The 18,670-nt window shown below is 43.7% G+C and overlaps 1 protein-coding gene across 2 annotated transcripts in view; it reads right to left on the reverse strand.

The window, feature by feature from the left end:
• Nucleotides 1-18,670, reverse strand: part of PRKCE (protein kinase C epsilon) — a 457,999-nt gene that overhangs the window by 141,626 nt on the left and 297,703 nt on the right. For both annotated transcript variants that reach the window (XM_054687735.1, XM_037528123.2), the window contains 4 exons: nt 16,854-17,013; nt 14,901-14,935; nt 13,580-13,665; nt 9,834-9,963 (listed from right to left, as the gene is read on the reverse strand). In XM_054687735.1, coding sequence (XP_054543710.1) covers nt 9,834-9,963; nt 13,580-13,665; nt 14,901-14,935; nt 16,854-17,013 — 411 coding nt within the window. The remainder of the gene's footprint in view (nt 1-9,833; nt 9,964-13,579; nt 13,666-14,900; nt 14,936-16,853; nt 17,014-18,670) is intronic.

Consider the following 18,670-nt stretch of genomic DNA (forward strand, 5'->3'; position numbering starts at 1 on the left):
AAAATCCTCCACATAATATTTGCCAATTGAACTCAACCGTATATAAAAAGAACTCTACACCATGCCAAGTGAGATTTATCTCAGATATACATACAGAGCTGTTCAACATTTGAAAATCAGTTAAAGCAAAATATTACATCAACAGCTACCAAAAACAAATCACCTAATCCTATCAATAAATGCAGAAAAAGCATTTGACAAAGTCCAACACTCACTCATACTAAAAACACCTCAGCAAACAAGAAAAAGGGGAAATTTCCTCAATTTGATAAAGAACAAGTTAGATGTACAACTAACATCATATTCAATGATGAGAATCTAGAAACTTTCTTGCTAAAATCAAGAACAAGGCAAGGATATACCCTCTCACAACTTCTCTTCAATATTATCCTGGAAGAATTGGAAGGACTGCCTAATGCAATAGATTTCCCACAATTGCCATCAAAATCTCAGTAAATTATTTTGTGGCTATTGACAAACTGAATCTAAGGTTTACCTGGAGAAGCAAAAGACCCAGAATAGCAAACATAATACTGAAGAACAAAGTCAGAGGATGAACACTACCTAATTTGGAGACTGACTATAAAACTACAGTGATTAAGACAGTGTGATATTCATTAAAGAGTGGACAAATAGAGCACCCACCGCTGGGGCAGACCCGGAGTGCAGGGGAGCGCGTCCCTGGCTCTGGCATTTTGCAGCAGGGACCCTTCTTGCTGGAGACTGTGTGAACCCAGCAGAAGGCTCACCGAGGAGACAGAGCAGGGACCTGTCTTTGCTGGAGACTTGTGAACCCAGCAGAAGTTCCCCAGAGGAGCCAGTGGTGAGCTGGGAAGGTCGCCCAAATGCCGGCCAGTACCAGCAACACAGTGTCACAAGGAATACGGCAAATTAGAAAACAGGCAGTAGGGAGTAGAAAAACAACATGCAACCCAGCAACTCCTCAGCAAAATAGCACACCACAAAAAGAAAACCATCTACCAGATTGCAACGACAGTAACTTGGAAGAACTTCTGAGCCTTCCAGATAGAGAATTTAAAATTGCTGTGATTAAAAAACTGACAGAAGTCATAAAGGAAAACAATGATAAGGGGAAAATAATTAATGACCAGAAGAATGAAATTGAGTCCCTAAAGAGGGAAGTAAAAGAAATGCAGGAGATCAAAGAATTAATGGAGACGCTAAAGAACTCTGGGAAAAGCAGTGAAAGCAGAATAGATGAAATGGAAGAACGAATAAGTACTCTTGAAGACACAGAAATAAAAAGAACTAAAACAGAAAAGGAAGGAGAAGTACGAAGGAAAAAGACCGAAGAAAGACTTCGGGAACTATCGGACTCCATGAGGAAAGGAAATATAAGAGTTATAGGAATCCCAGAAGGAGAGGAGAGAGATGTAGGAACAGAGAAAATATTCATGGATATAATTGAAGAGAACTTCCCAAACGCTAAGAAGGATATGAAAATTGATATACAAGAAGCAAGAAGAACACCAAACTTCCATGACGAAAGGAAAAATACAGCAAGACACATAATAGTAAAGCTCCCAAGAATACAAGACAAAGAAAAAATAATGAAACTAACAAGAGGGAAGAAACAGATAACATTCAAAGGGAAACCAATCAGACTGACATCAGACTTCTCTGAAGAAACACTACGGGCAAGGAGAGAGTGGAGGGACATAGTCAACAGACTCCAAGAAAACAGATGCCAACCAAGAATACTCTATCCCGCAAAGCTCTCCTTCCTCTTTGAAGAAAGAATATGGACCTTCCCAGACAAACAGAAACTCCGGAATTTCATTGCGACTAAACCCCCACTCAAAAAAATACTACAAGGAATCCTAAAGCCAGAACCTCAGAGGGACGAATAACAACAAAAGAAGGCCAAAGAAAGTTATTAAAAGAATAAATAAATAAAATCAAAGGAAAGACAAACACAATGGCAAATACAGATGCTAACATATCAATACTAACTCTAAATGTAAATGGACTAAACTCTCCAATAAAAAGACACAGAGTTGCAGGCTGGATTAAGAAACAAAACCCAACCTTTTGCTGTCTCCAGGAAACACATTTAGCTGCAAAAGATAAAAATAGACTCAAAGTTAAAGGATGGAAAACAATTCTACAAGCAAATGGACCAAAAAAGAAGGCAGGAACAGCTATACTCATATCAGATAAAACAGATTTCAAACTTAAAAAGATAAAAAGAGACCCCAGTGGTCATTACATTATGATCAAGGGGATAATACTTCAAGAAGAAATAACACTCATTAACATATATTCACCAAACGAAGGAGCACCAAAATATATCAGACAACTATTGGCATCTCTGAAAACAGACATCAGAGAAAACACATACGTAGTGGGAGACTTCAACACACCACTATCAACAATGGATAGATCAACAAGACAAAAAATAAGTAAAGACACTAAAGCTCTAAATAAGGATCTAGAGTGCTTAGGCTTAACAGACATATATAGAACACTAAACCCAAAAAAATCTGAGTATACATTTTTCTCAAGCGCACACGGATCATTCTCTAGGATCGATCATATACTGGGGCACAAGACAAACATCAACAGATACACCAAGATTGAAATCATACCAACCATCTTTTCTGACCATGAAGGCATCAAACTAGAAATACACCATAAAGAGAAGGCAAGGTATTCTCCTACCTCGTGGAGATTGAAACCCACACTACTGGAAGTCCACTGGACTAACGAGGAGATAAAAGAAGAAATTAAAAAATTCTTTGAATTGAATGACAAGGAGGACACCAATTTCCTAAATGTATGGGATGCAGCAAAAGCAGTAATAAGAGGAAAATATATAGCAATAGATGCTCACATCAAGAAACAAGAAAGAACTCAAAGAAACAACCTAATCTCGAAACTCAAAGATCTAGAAAAAGAACAACAAAAAAGCCCCAAAACCAGTAGAAGAAAAGAAATAATAAAAACCAAAGCAGAAATAAATGAAATCGAAACTAAAAAAACAATCCAAAAGATCAATGAAACCAAGAGCTGGTTCTTCGAAAAAATAAATAAAATAGATAAACCCCTTGCCAGGCTCACAAGGGCAAAAAGGGAGAAAGCACAAATAAATAGGATAATAAATGAAAGAGGAGAAATCACAACGGACACAGCAGAAATCAAAAGAATTATTAATAACTACTATGAACAGTTATATGGAAACAAGTTTAACAATCTAGAGGAGATGGACAAATTCCTACAACTCTACAATCACCCAAAGCTAGATAAAGAAGAAATAGAACACCTAAACAGACCAATTACAATTAGTGAAATTGAAATGGTAATCAAAAACCTCCCCAAAAACAAAAGCCCAGGACCTGATGGATTTACAAATGAATTCTACCAAACATTCAGAGACGAATTGGTACCTATCCTTCACAAACTCTTCCAAAAAATTGAGAAGGAAGGTATAATACCTAACACGTTCTATGAAACCAACATTACACTAATACCAAAACCGAACAAGGACAACACAAAAAAAGAAAACTATAGGCCAATCTCCCTAATGAACACTGATGCAAAAATCCTCAATAAAATTTTAGCTATCAGAATCCAACAGTGTATCCATAAGGTAATTCACCACGACCAAGTAGGATTCATTCCAGGGACACAAGGATGGTTTAACATCCGAAAATCAATCAACGTTATCCAACACATCAACAAAAAGAAATATAAAAACCATATGATAATATCAATAGATGCTGAGAAAGCTTTCGACAAAGTGCAACACCCATTCATGATAAAAGCCCTTGAAATTATTGGGATACAAGGAACGTACCTCAACATCATAAAGGCCGTATATGACAAGCCAACAGCCAGTATCATTCTCAATGGTGAAAAGCTGAAAGCAATTCCATTAAGATCTGGAACAAGACAAGGATGTCCACTTTCACCACTGCTTTTCAATATAATACTGGAAGTCCTAGCCAGAGCAATAAAACAAGAGAAAGACATCCAAGGAATCCAAATAGGAAAAGAAGAAGTCAAACTATCACTCTTTGCAGATGATATGATAATATACATAGAGAACCCCAAAAACTCCACAGAAAAACTAATTCAACTCATCAATCAGTTCAGTAAAGTGGCAGGATACAAAATCAACACGCAAAAGTCAGTAGCCTTCCTATATACAAACAATAAATCTGAAGAAGAAGAAATAAAAAAAACCATCCCTTTTATTATTGAAACAAAAAAAATCAAATATTTGGGAATAAATCTAACAAAAGAGGTAAAGGACCTATACAAAGAAAACTATAAAACACTGTTAAAAGAAATAGAAGAAGACACAAAGAAATGGAAAGACATCCCCTGCTCATGGATTGGAAGAATAAACATTATTAAAATGGCCATCCTACCAAAAGCAATATACAGATTCAATGCTATTCCAATCAAAATTTCAATGGCATTCTTCAAAGAAATAGAACAATTATTGATGAAATTCATATGGAATCACAAAAAACCCCGAATAGCCAAAGCTCTCCTGAAAAAAAAGAAGGGAATGGAGGCATCACACTCCCAGACTTCAAACTCTACTACAAAGCCATAATCATCAAAACTGCATGGTATTGGAACAAGAACAGACATACAGACCAATGGAATCGAATAGAAAATCCAGAAATAAACCCACAGATTTATGGTCAACTAATCTTTGACAAAGGAGCAAAGACTATGCATTGGAGCAAAGAAAGTTTGTTCAATAAACGGTGCTGGGAAAACTGGGTCGCTACATGCAAAAGAATGAAGCTTGACCTCTACCTCACACCATATACAAAAATCAACTCAAAATGGATTAAAGAACTAGACATAAGACCTGAAACCATAAAATACATAGAAGGAAATATAGGCGAAACACTACGTGATTTGCATATCAAAGACATCTTTACAGACACATCACCCAAAGCAGTGATAGTGAAGGCAAAGATCAACAGCTGGGACTACATCAAATTAAAGAGCTTCTGCACAGCAAAAGAGACAATAACAAAAACAAAGAGAAACCCCACCAACTGGGAGAAAATTTTTGCACCCAACACTAATGATAAAGGACTGATCACAAAAATCTGCAAAGAGCTGATGAGACTCAACAACAACAAAGAAAATAATCCAGTCAAAAAATGGACAGAGGAACTAAAAAGAAACTTCTCTGAAGAGGAAATGCGAATGGCCAACAGGCATATGAAAAAATGTTCAACATCACTTGCAATCAGGGAAATGCAAATCAAAACTACCATGAGATACCATCTTACACCAGTGAGAATGGCACATATTAAAAAAACTAGCAACAACAAATGTTGGCGAGGTTGTGGAGAAAAAGGAACTCTTCTGCACTGTTGGTGGGAGTGCAAACTGGTCCAACCACTATGGAGAGCTGTGTGGAGATTTCTGGACCTACTAAACATAGAGCTTCCACAGGATCCAGCAATTCCACTCCTAGGTATTTACCCAAAGAACACAGAAACATCAATTCCAAAGAACACCTGCACCCCTATGTTTATAGCAGCACTGTTTACAATAGCTAAGCTTTGGAAACAGCCCAGATGCCCAAAAATAGATGACTGGATCAAGAAGATGTGGTACATATATACCATGGAATATTACTCAGCATTCAAAAAAGATAAACACATGCAATTTGCAGCAACATGGATGACGCTGGAAGGGATCATGCTCAGTGAAATAAGCCAAAAAGAAAAAGAAAAATACCGGATGGTCTCACTCATAGCAGGGATCTAGAAAACTTAAATAAGGGACCAGGAAAATGAATAACTATAAGAAAGTGAAAATTAAAATCAACAAAAACTATGAACCAGAGACACTTTTTGGGGGGTGGGGGGTGGGAGGGGAGGGATTGGGGTCAGAATGGGGGGATTGCAATTGTATGGGGAATATAAAAATAAAATTTATTAATTAAAAAAAAATAAAAAAATAAAATAAAATTCTCTTCTTTAAAAAAAAAAAAAAAAAAGAGTGGACAAATAGACCAATGGAACAAAATACAGACCTCAGAAAGAGACCCCCACAAATAAACAGCAGATCTTTTAACAAGGTGGCAAAACAATACAACAGAGCAAAGACATGTCTTTCCAACAAATATTCTGGAACATCTGAATGTCCACTTGCAAAATATTAACCTTGACACAGACTTTCCACCCTTCATGAAAATTAACTCAAAGAGGATCACAGACCTAAACATAAAATGTAAAACTATGAAATTTCTAGAAGAAAGCATAGGACAAAAGCTAGGTGGCCTTGCATATGGTGGTAACTTTTAAAATGCAACACTGATTGATGAAAGACATACTGATAAGCTTGACTTCATTAAAATTAGAACATTCTTCCTCTTAGAATGAGAGTACAAGCCATAGGCTGGAGAAAATATTTATTAGCAAAGGACATACCTGATAAAGGACGGTCGTCCAAAACATGCAAAGAACTCTTAAAACTCAACAAGAAGATTATGAATAGTCCGATCTAAAAATGGGCAAAAGTCTTGAGCAGAAACCTCACTAAAGAGGATATGCAGATAGCATATAAGCATATGAGAAGATTCTCAAAGTCACACGTCATTGGGAATTACAAATTAAAAACAGCAACGATATACCACTACACAGCTATGAGAATGGCCAAGATCCATAACACTGGTGACACCAAATGCTTGTGAATGACAGGAATTCTCATTCATCATCAATGGAAAGCAGTTTGGCTATTTCTTAGAAAACTAAATCTACTCCTACCATATGATCCAGTATTATGTTCCTGGTATTTAACCAAAGAGTTGAAAGAACTTATGTCCACACCAAAACCTGCACTTGAATGGGTCTGAAGATCAGGTGCCTCTAGGGGCTCAATGTTGATTTCAATACCTATAAGTGTCAGCAAATATCCTTGTTGACTGTAATATTCACTGGCACATTCAGGGTAATCAGGCTCCCTAGCGGCACCTTCCTCAGAGTGCTGTATTGGCGACTATTCTGTAAATTTGCATTTTTTAAATATTTGCAGTATTTTAAAATAAAAACAGTGAATCTTTACAAAACCTGAACACAGATATTTATAACAATTTTATTTAAAAGCTGGACGCAAACAACTCAGTAATGTGTATTTAAGGTTTCTCCACATCTTTTCATGATTTAATAGCTAATTTATTTCTAGTGTTGAATAATGTTCCATTGTGTGAATGGGCCACAGTTTATTTAGTCAGTCACTCACCCACCTACACGGATATCTTGGTTGCTTCTAAATGACTTATTGAATGATTCCAACAATATCATGTTCTGGAAAAGTAAAACTATTGGAGATAGTAAAGGGGTCAATGGTTGCCAAGAGTTAGGGCACAAGGGAAAGATGAACAGGCAGAGCAGAGTGGATTTTTAGGGCAGTAAAATTATTATGTATGATATTACAGTGCTGGGTACGGGACATAAATTTATCCAAGTTATGGAGAATCTAACACCAAGAGTGACCCCAAATGTAGACTGAATAATAACAATGTGTCAGTGTAGACTGACTGATTCCAGCAAGTGCCCCACTCTGCTAGAGATGCTGATACAATGGGACTGGCCATGCCAGTGTGGGGCCAGGGAGCACATGGGAATCTCTATACTTTCCACTCAATTTTGCTGGGAACCTAAAATTGTATAAAAGTTAAAGTCTACTTTTATAATACCTGTTTCTGGAATGAAACCAGGCAGCTAGACAGCCTCCTGCTGCACCTCTTGGCTGGGTCACTAGTCTGCACAGCACAGACCCCCAACCCAAGCTGGAAGAACTCAACTGAGCCTTGTTGCGAAGATGGTCAGAGTCAAAGGTGTGTTTGGGGAGAGGCGCTGATGGGAGGAGACTTTCTCAGACAGTGAAGATAACCAAGCAAGCGCCCCCTCAGCCTGCTCATCCCATTCACTCAACGAATGTAGTCTGCAAATTATCAGGCGGGTCACATGCTCTGGGCAACAACTCTCTGCTCTGAATTCTCCGTCCACTCCCCTTAACAACAGCTGCCTTTTGATACTCAATTCCCCCTACCTGCCCCTGCCCACCTACACCAGTGAAAATCCTCTTCTGTCTCTTCTGGAGGAGACATAAAGGACAAGAATTAAGCAACTGAATGAAGAGAATTTCTTAGCCAGTGCAACTTGGCTATATAATAATTTAGCCACTGGCGCCCTCTGGCGTTGAAAATCTGGACATGTCCTTCCCAACAAAACAGCTTGGCGGGCAGGTCAGCAAACTGGAAATGGTCTTTGAGGACTCCATTTTCTATTTTTAAAAACTCTCCTATTTTCCTGGGAGAGCAGCGCAATTGTCTTATTATGTGAAAAGAAAAATCCCGACAACATGTCAGCTCACATGGGCTATATGCGATGGTGACTTAGACAATGTGCAAACACAAGGCAATGCTGACTGAGAAGGGGGAACTTGAGATAACTGAGGCAGCCACAGCTGGGCTCTCAGAGGCTGGGGATGACTCCGGAGACAGCAGACCAGTCAAAAGAAGGTGGGTGTAACAGCTCGAACCAAAAGAAGCCTGAGGTTCATTCTCCGTAATGTGGGCTGAACAACCATCCAAATTCCCAACCATCCTGCCTCCGCCACCGTTGTTGACCTCCAAGGGCAGGGTTAGGTTAACCACCATGGCCACCCTCCTCTGCCTTTTGACAGCTTCTCTTTCTAGGCTGCCTCTTCTTGCTCATTTTTTCCTGGTTTCACCTGTAAGAATTATGGTGGGAACAAACAGCAGCTTTGCTCTTTTGAAGGAAGACTCATCATTCTCCCTCCTCCCAATTATTCATCACACGTCTGTGGGGGTCCTGTCAAGGGCTGGGTGGGACTGCAGCAGTGTCCTCCTCACTATGGGGGGCTTGGTCCACTGAATTTCATTTTCTGTCATCCATCCCACCATTCCGGGGAGAAATTTTGTTTCTCTGTGGCCACGCTTTGCATAGCTGAGACTCAACAAGGATTGCAGTGAGGTGGGACAGGCAGTTGGGAATTCTTCCAAAGCAAGTATTTGATCTTATGAGAACAATGGCAAAGCCACACCTGGGAAGATAGGGAGGCCTGTGTGTCCCCACAGAAATCTCTTTATGTTTGGGTGACTTGGCCCTTGAGGGTGAACAAGGGCAATGGTTTATTTCACAACAAGGTCCAGTCAGCCATGCCATGCCTGGAGACAGAAAGTAAACAATGGTGAATAGGAAATGTGTGATTGCATAATGGAAGTTATCAGGGGCAGGAGAGTGACTGACTGCAGAGGCCTGGGCAGATGAGATGGGAGGTGGGTCAGAGGGGGAGCTCTTAAGGGTCACGCCAGGCACCACATGTCACCAGACAGAGACTTGGGTGTAGGTCAAGTCCACATGACCCCCAAAGCCTATTCTGATCATCCATGTCCTTTCTTGCCTGTAAATTGCTCACACTTGTTCTGACTCATTACTTGAATTACTGTTTATTATTTAACTCATTATGTTTAATGTCTAAGTAGAGTGCAAATTTCTAGAAGGCTAACGTAATACTTGATCTCCAGTCCATGATGCCTTGAATGCCATGTTTTTCAGTGTATTCTTACTCAGAGGATTTTAGTGAAACTTGGGGCCAGTATAAATAACAATTCTCAGATGAGATACCAACTGTTAATAGGGGACAGAAATCCTAAATTCACTACACAAGCACTTTATGATCATGCAAAATTAAATGTCAATGCAAAAGAAGGTAAAGTAGTCAGTTAACATGACTTAAATGTAACACATTGGGGGGACGGGTGTGGTGCGTGGGGGTAGGAGGCAGGGCACTGAGCACCTTACCTTTGCACTGCAAGCCCTGTCGCAAGAGGCCCCAGAGCAAGGACCCACAATGGTCACAGAAGGTGGGCACCTTGTAGTTGTGGATTCCGAACTTGTGAGGCATGTTGACGCTGAACCTCTGGGAGCCCACCTGCAGGGACAGCAAAACAAAGGGTCACCACCGAGCTCCCTCATGCCCTGAGCTCCTACAGGGGTGCTTTCCCAGAAGATGTGTCACTGTAGGGACAGGACCTCAAAGCCACCCTGAGAAGCGAGGTGGAGGGAACCTCCCTCCTGCTCCCGGGCTTGTGCTATACTCTCTGCCACCCTGCTGGACTCTGCAGCCCAGTCCAAGCATTCAGGCCCAGCTCCATGGCACACCGCACTTGAGCAGCACCTCACATTTTGACCAGTAATGTGATGTCACTGTGTACTTTGCATTCTGTTCTTGTGCATGGAGATCTCACCTGGATCGCTCTGGCAGAAGGGTGGTGAGTACAAGATTCTGTAAATACCCTCAAACCCCAGCAGGTTGTGGCAACCGCAGCTGTTAGGACAAACAGTAACTGCCAATGCAGAGTGGCGACCACTTAGTGCTGACCACAGGCCTGGCACCGCTGTCTCCATTAAACCTCACCTCCCTCTGGGGTAGGCACTGTCAATAGCATGAGTTCACAGATGAGGAAACGATGGGGCAGTGAGGTTAAGGAGTGTGCTGGTCAGCAAGTGAAGGACAGAGCCAGGATTCAATGCCTGAGTCCAAAGGCAAAGCCCACTCTGTTGCTGCTTACTGATTATTTAAAAGAGGTAAGGGAAGGGGCTGGGAGGGGAGGGGTGCCTGAGGGTAGAAGTGTCCAGGTACCTCATCATCTGCCTGGAGTCACCCAAAAGGCCTCAGGCAACTTTTCTGACTTCATGGGCTCAGAGTTTTTACCTGGAAAATGTGGATGGCAACGCCTCATCCCACCTAGGGACACAGGATCATGAGGTCAATGAGAGGCGGGAGGGGTGGGAAACAATCACTCCACAGAAGCAAGGGGTCATCACACTGTCTTTCTGGCTTTCTTGACCTCTCCACAGAGGTACTCTGCCCCTGTGCTTCCAGGGCCAGTGAAGCAGGCCTCTCTCAGAACGTGCTGGGGCCACCAGCAAGAGTTGATGGCCTGGGAGAGTCACTGTGGCGACTCTGGGAGTTAGGGAGGAGAAAACGGGCAGCAGAAGAGCTGCCCCTGGCTCGCTGCTGCACAGTGAGCAGAAGCCCCAAGGAGGACTGAGAGTGAGCCAGACAAAGATGTGGGTGAGAACATGGGCTCAACTCGAGATAGGAAGGCAGGTCTATGTGCACGAACATGCCATGAGGGCCTGCACTTCACTGTGAGTTCCCTGCCACCCAGAAATAAGGAATGGTCCCGCCTCCCACTGGACCAGAATCTCCCTGCCCTGCTCAAGATGCATGGGCTGTGCACTGGGGTCTCGGCCTCAGAGAACGGGCAGGGAGGATGGAGGAACCACAGAACCAGATGCCACACAATCAGACCACAGCACACACACCCTGCAGGTGCACACACGTGGGGTCCCACTAAGGAAACTCAGGAAGAGGGAGCAAGAGATACAGAGAGGACACAGGGAGGAGGGAAGGGCAAACACAGTGATGAGATTAAAAAAAAAGTGAAGAAGGGGAGCAGGAAGGAAGGTGACAAAGATCATTTCTTGGTCACCACACCCAGAGGAGTGGGCAGGGCCTGAGACTGGCCGGCGGTCCTAGCAAGGGCTCACGGTGCAAGAGCTTGGAGGAGCCAGTGAGCAGAAGTCCAGCCAGGGCTGGGTTGGGCACCTGACGTCGAGACCCACATGCGTGGGGTACATGTATGAATGGCATATGCACATGCAGCAGGATGCAGCCGGTTACACAACAGAATGAAAGGTTGGTCATTCTCAAAGGCTGGTCACCAGCAATGCTGCATGTGGTGGAGGACAGGCCTATGATCCCCCCGCCCCAGGGGGATGTGGACACTAAGGGACACTGGCCTCAGGGAGCATCGGGATGGACTAAGAAACTCAAAGGCCTCTTCCCCAACCCTACCAATTTATCTCCCTCAGGACACACGCCCAGCTTGGGAGCACACTCACTGGGGACTTTCCCTGCCCAATATGATGACAGGGAAGATGGAAGAAGCAGGGGGCAGATGAAGCTGGGTTCTGTGCCTGTCAAGGCTCAACCCGCTCATCTGCAAGGCATGGGCCCAGGGGGGACTCCTCCCTCCAGGGAGCTGTGAGAGCTTAGAAACCTGTAAAAGTTCATAGTTAATGCAACGGGTCAGATCCCAAGGGTAGGTGTCATCACTGTGTCTTTGTTTCATGGAATATGGCATAAATACCGGGCACAGAAGGCGCTCAGTCAATGTTCAATAGACCATCCAGAGCCAGGAGACACCCCGGCACAAGCAAGTCGTCTATTTATTTACATGTAAAGTGATGAGTGGAAGCAGGTCCTTGGGTGTGGACCCTAGACCAGGAGTCAGGAGACCCAGGTGATGACGACTGGCTGTCACCCCCAGGACCCCGCAAACAGCACTGGTACTCGGGGCTGCCTGCACTTCAGGGACATGGAAGATTCAACATAAGCTTTGTCCTTTGCTGTTTTCCAGAGATGGTGTGAAATCAAATGTTGATTTTAAAAATTGGGAAATGCTTTGGGTGCCAAGATGCTATTTGGTACTTTTTAAGAAGCAGCTAGAGGCTCTCCAGAAGTCACTCCTTTCAGAAACCAAATTATAAATCTACTTGATCAGAACCCACACTGAGGGCATGCCCCCCATCCCCCGGGGCTTTTCTCTCTGATCCCAGTTCTAATGGCCTGTGATTCTGTGCCATGTTGCTTCGCTGAGAATTAAAAGCATGCTGAAAGCAGCTGCGCGGACAGAGATACCATGCACTCATGCCGTCTTCCTCCAGAAGAGTTTTTCGTGATCAGTGGCACTACCAATCCCTCAGTTTGGAGAAGCCTAGCTTCACTGCTGAGCTTTTTTGCTCCCTCCCTGCTAGTCCCTTCCCTAATCATCAGTTGGGTGCTAGTTTCTAAACTTAAGAGACCACATAGTGCAGAGGTCAAGGGATTGGACTCTGGAACTGGTTAACTTGAATTTGAATGTGACTTTCACCTACTAGCCGTGTGATTTGAGGCAATTTGATCTCTGCGCTTCTATTTTTTCTGCTGTAAAATGAAGATAACAACATCTTGCTTATTAAGGTGGTTTTAGGATTAAACATTATATGATAAAGTACTTAAATCAAGGCATGCAAAGTACCCAAAGGATGTTGGTTGTTATCATCATGTGGTTATTTCAACCTCCTAAGTGTTTCTTGGACTGGCCAATTCTGCTCCCCTCCCCCGCCACCCCATGAAGCTGATTCCCACTCGTGTGGAGACTCTCGCTTCTCACAAGCTGCTTAGAACCGTGGACCTGCCAGTCAGCCACTTCAATCTTCTGATGAGACAGACATAGAAGAATTGACATTTTCCTTGTGGGCTTGACCCCTGGCATCACACAGCATCATCTCTTGGCATCATATCCACGGGCAAACAGCGGACTATGAGCTGTGCATCCGCCGGAAGGCCACAAACAAATCCCTTATTTTGTGATCAACACAATGAGGACAGCAGTGCCATCTGAGAGAGATAAGGGTTTCTCGGGACTGTCGAGGAGGCAGCGGAGTGTGGGGATGGCAGTGAGGAGAGCCCTGAATCTCAGCGTTTAAATATTTACCTCGTCGGGAGCTTCCTGCTTCTTTAATCCAGCACACTTCGTAATGATCAGCTCGTGGCATCGCTTGTGGACCACGCACGTGCAAACTGCAAAAGGCAAAACAGGGACAGCTAAGCTTGGGGGGGTGTGATCTAATCAGTCTAGGGTAGAGGAGCAGGAAGCCAGGCCCCTTGGTCACTGAGTCTTAGTTTGATACCCAAGCAAAGCGAAGGCCCTATGCTGTCATTTCAAAGTGCTTTGTCATCAGAACCACAAGGGCTTGCCACGGGCTCTGAAGAAGACACCCTTTCTACCTAGGGTGATTCGCAGTTCACTCTAGTTCCAGGAGCACTGGTCAATTGTCTTGCTTCTCTATGCCCAGGTCAGAGAACCATTTTCCTCCCATGAGGCATTGTCTATTAAAGGCACTGCAATTGTCCCCTGCTCCACAGGATCATGTTGGGGTGGCTGGTGTGACAGGGAGGTCACTGCAAGTGAGTAGATGTTTTGTGGCACAGAAGTTCTTATGCTTTTTGATACTTGTACAAGCCTCACATGCCAAACTTAAAAATTTCCTTTTAATTCAGTAGATCCACAAGAAGTGGTCTGCTCTGCTTTATGTCCTGGGGCGGTGTGGGCAGCAGGTGGCTGAAGAGGTAATTGCCTATACACAGAAATGCCTATCAGAACTGTCCGAGTCCCCAGGGCAGAGACCTGAGTTCACCGGTGGCTGGCTGTGCAGGGGCTGGCCTACCAGATGGAACCACAGAAAAACCTCGCCGTGGCCACATCACACATTCACCCCCAACTCTGGACAACTTAAATGTGCATTTGTCATTAACTGATTGAAAACAAATTTCAACAACTTCAAGTAAGTTGTAAATGTTTAAGAGTTGACGATTCCACAGTAGAGACAAGAAAAAGGCATCCACGAGGACCCTTCAGGACACTGAATAAAACAGGCAGGCGGGGGACCAGCTTCAGGGACAAGGGATTAGGGAGATGCCAGAGCACACACCACTCGGCTCAGCACACAGGGCCTTCTAAGGGCCTCTCCTGAGCACATGCTCCATCAGGACAGTGAGACTGCCTTCCTCTACAGCTGGGGGAGACCCCCGGGGCACCTGGAGATCGGTGGGACCCACAAGATCCTCCCCTCACCCACTCCCATATATGTATGTGGGAGTAATGACCAGATAGAAAGCAAAGCAGGGCCAGCTTCTTGAAGAGGGAGCGTAAGCATGACCACTGAATAGAGTCTCTAAATGTCACCAAAACCCAGCAGTAGTGATCTGGGTTGATCTGTGAGTCCCCAAGGATTATTTCATACACTATCTCTTACCTTGACATTGGTATCCCTGCTTTCCTATGACACCCCTGAAAAGAAGAAATAACATTTTAGTATGACACAAAAGCCACCCCCTTCTGGCCACCCCTCCCTCCATGCACCCTGTACTCTGGAATCTGTGTAGCAGTGTGACCTCACTCTCACTTATAGGGTGCCTTAAAGTAACTCCTTAGAAGGCCCCCAGGGCAGCCTCAGTGCTTGGAATGGCTGCAAGGTGTGACTAGAATCAAGGCCAGCTTCCCAAACAGCTATTCCAGTGAGGCTAGCAGCATTCTGGAAAGCCATGAGACTGCTGGCTCAGGGCAGGCCTCCTTTATCAAACTTGCCTTTCCATGTGGATAATCGTGGAGATGGGCTCAGCAGGCAGGCTGAGCCTGGGCATTCCCAGGACATCCAGAAGCAGTCAAGGTGTCTGAGTCCGCATGTGACCAGCACTAGGAGTTTAATCTACCACCAGTAGATGGGGTGAAGGCCAATGTCAGAGGTTCATTCTAGTGCCAGAGTGTGGCTCCCAGGTTTTGGGTCAGCACACACAAAGAACAGTCCATCCAGTTTGGCCTAAGCCCTATCCTCAGTATCCCACCAACAGGTCAGGGAGCTCCCTGCAATTCCCAACTCAGCAGGAAGAGCCAGAAGTCACTCTGAATACAGGGCAGGAAACCTAGAGCTCAATGTTCATAATGGGTGTAGAGGAGACCCGCAGCTTTAAGATTAAACTTTAAGAGCCTGCTCACCCCAAACACACAGTTCATGACCAAACAGAGAAAACAGAGGTCAGAGGGTTAAGTCAGCCCTGTGGGGGAGATGTGTCTGTGGGTGGGAGTGGGGCATTGTTGCTACTGCAGTCAGGTTAAATTTGCTCTGAGCTGTGTCCTCTCAATGGCCATGCCAACCTCAGTGGATAGTTCTGGTATACCATGAGGATCAGAAATGTCACACTGGACACCCTGGGAATCCAAGGGGTCCTCAGAGCCCAATTCAAATATCCCTTGTCTGGGTGCATGCTCCAGGGGTAAGCATCACACCAGCAGGGAGGCCCAGATTTCATGTGCCTGCATCAGTAGTATTGTTAGTGGAATAGGGTTAATAGTACACAGTCCATAGGATATTGGGAAGTTTCACTGGCTACTTCCAGTGCTGAAGAGAGAACCTGGCACATGGTAAAAGCCTCACTAAAAGCCTCCCTTCAAACCCCAAGGCCAGATTTTCATTATCTCCTTTTTTTTCCTCCACCTCCCAAAAAAGGTCTAACTAGCTCCACCTATCAAATTCCCAGTCATCATGAAAGGAAAAATGCCACCTCCTCCAGGAAGCCTACCCTGAGAATTCTGGCTAACAGTACTCCCTCATTCCTCTGAACTTTTAGCACCTCAGCAGCATGCCTGTTATAACCATTACAAAGAACAGCTATGAACTACAGAGATGGGCATTTGAGTATTTCTTAATCTTAATTAAGGAACAATTCAAATGTATACAAGCATAGGAAGATGAATATAATGTTTTATCACCCATTTCCAGTGAAGACTTGGCCAGTCTTGTTTGATTTCTAACCCTAGCTCCTGTCTCTTTCTTCTACATTATTTTTTAACAAATCCAGACATCTTATCATTTCATTTGTAAATAATTCAGTTTGTTTCTGTAAAAGATAGGGATACTTTAGAAAAGCACACAAATTATACTTTTAATTGGTTATAAGATCTTAACTCCTTAAATATATGATATGATCCCAGTATAGTCACTAGGAACCATTGTTTCTGCTATCTACTTATCCTACCATGCGCCACACACTCCCTTAACCTTCCAGAACAGTCTTATGCAATCAAACAAAGAAGAAATAAGGATACATTAGCACTTTTTACATCAACTTTCAGATCTTCTGTATCTATTCCCCAGACTTGTGGCAACAGAAAAGGTATAATGAGAGGTCCCCAGAAGAGAAGGGCTTACCAGATAAAATCTCTGCAGTGGGAGCAGTAGGTGGGCTGCCGAAGGTAGGTGGCCATGAACTTGTGGCCATTGACCTGGTGGACCCTGCGTCTGACGGCACCCTGCCGCTTCCTGGGCCGCATGCGCTCCCTGAACACACGCTCTTCATTGTCTTTAGGGGCTGGAAGGACGAGAGCAGAGAAGAAAACACAAGGTGGGTTAGTGCAGCTTGAAACCTGAAAGTCAGCTCCTGTGGGAGGACTTCCCTGTCCTCTGTCCTTGGTGTCTGGAGGTGGGAATGGCTGTGGGGGCAGTGGTGGCGGCTGGAAGGATTCAAGGGTCAGAGGAACCTCACTGCTTGGCTCCAGAAGTTGAGCATCACACCAGTGGGGGAGGCCCAAACTTCATGTGCCTGCATCAGCTGCACCCTCAGCATCCACTCCAGTCTGAGCTTTGCTCCAGCTTCGGCTGCTCCATTCCTCCTACACCAGTTGCTGCTGCAGGGGCCTGGGGTCAGAAAGCTCAGGGTTCAAATCTTAGTGCAACTTCTGAGCAGTGTGACCTTTGAACTCTGCAGCATGGCCCTCTGTGCCCAGGGGCAGCAGTGCCAACTCTGGGGAGCACTGCCAGGAGTTCATGTGTGGTTTCCCTCTGCACCCAGCTGCCTGACTCACAGAAACAGCTGCCTTAAAAATCTAATTTTTCTTCTTTCTCCCTCTTACCCAGACAAGGAAAACAAAGAGCCCTCCCCAAAAAGGAGAGGGAAATAAAATGGTGAACCCAGACAATAAAAACAAAAATGATGGTTGCTATGGACTGAATATTTGTATCATTCCTCATCCCCCAAATTCCTATGTTGAAGCCCTAATGCTCCCCATGAGTAGTATTAGGAGATGGGCCTTTGGGAGGTTAGTTTAGATGTAGTTATGAGGGTGGAGCCCTCACGACGGAATTAGTCATTTATAAGAAGAGACATGATTATTCTCTCCCTCGCATCCACTCTTCTGTGAGGCCCAAGGAGAAAGCAAGCCCCACAAGGAAGAGATCCCTCTCCAGATCCCAACCAGGCTGACACGTTGACCTTTACTTCCAGCCCCCTCAGCCCTGAGAAACCTCTCTCATGCTCAAGTCACCCCAGCCAACGAGCAGACGAAGACAGAGACGATAATGGCTAAGGTTTATAGAGGGCCTGCTCTGGGGCAGGACATTACATGCAGTAACCCACTGCATCACACAACATCCCATCCATATTTTTGCAAATGGCAAGATTTCATCTACTTCTTACGACTGAGTAGTATTCTGTTGTGTATATATACTAAATCTTCTTTATTTTATTTTATATAATTCTTACATCATTTTTCATTTTTGCACAATGTATGCATTTTCATTTTGGTTATACTACATCTTCTTAATCCACTTGAGCACTTTGATTGTTTCCATAACTTGGCTATTGTAAGGAGTACTGCCATGAACATAGGAGAACATACATGCTGAAACATTTCTTTTAAAATGCAGCTTCATGGGGTAAGAGTAAAGTGCCCTGTGTGTGTGTACATGTAGAGTGTGGCGAATGGTTTCATAATGTAGGTAGAATTTGTGCATATATCTATAATTAATATACTGTACTATGTTAAATAAGTATATTTATATGTAATATATAGTTAATATAATATACAGTTAATATATTATAGCTTATATAATATATTGGTATATTAATATCACCCACATAATTCATATCATTGTATTATAACTAATATAACTACTCTAATTATGCTATAATTAATATAACTACATTAGTAATAATATATGATATGCATACATATAGTTTTGCCAAGCCA

Source organism: Talpa occidentalis, unplaced genomic scaffold, assembly GCF_014898055.3.
Source record: "Talpa occidentalis isolate TD23 unplaced genomic scaffold, MPIMG_talOcc4v2.1 talOcc4.5, whole genome shotgun sequence".
Taxonomy (NCBI): Eukaryota; Metazoa; Chordata; class Mammalia; order Eulipotyphla; family Talpidae; genus Talpa; species Talpa occidentalis.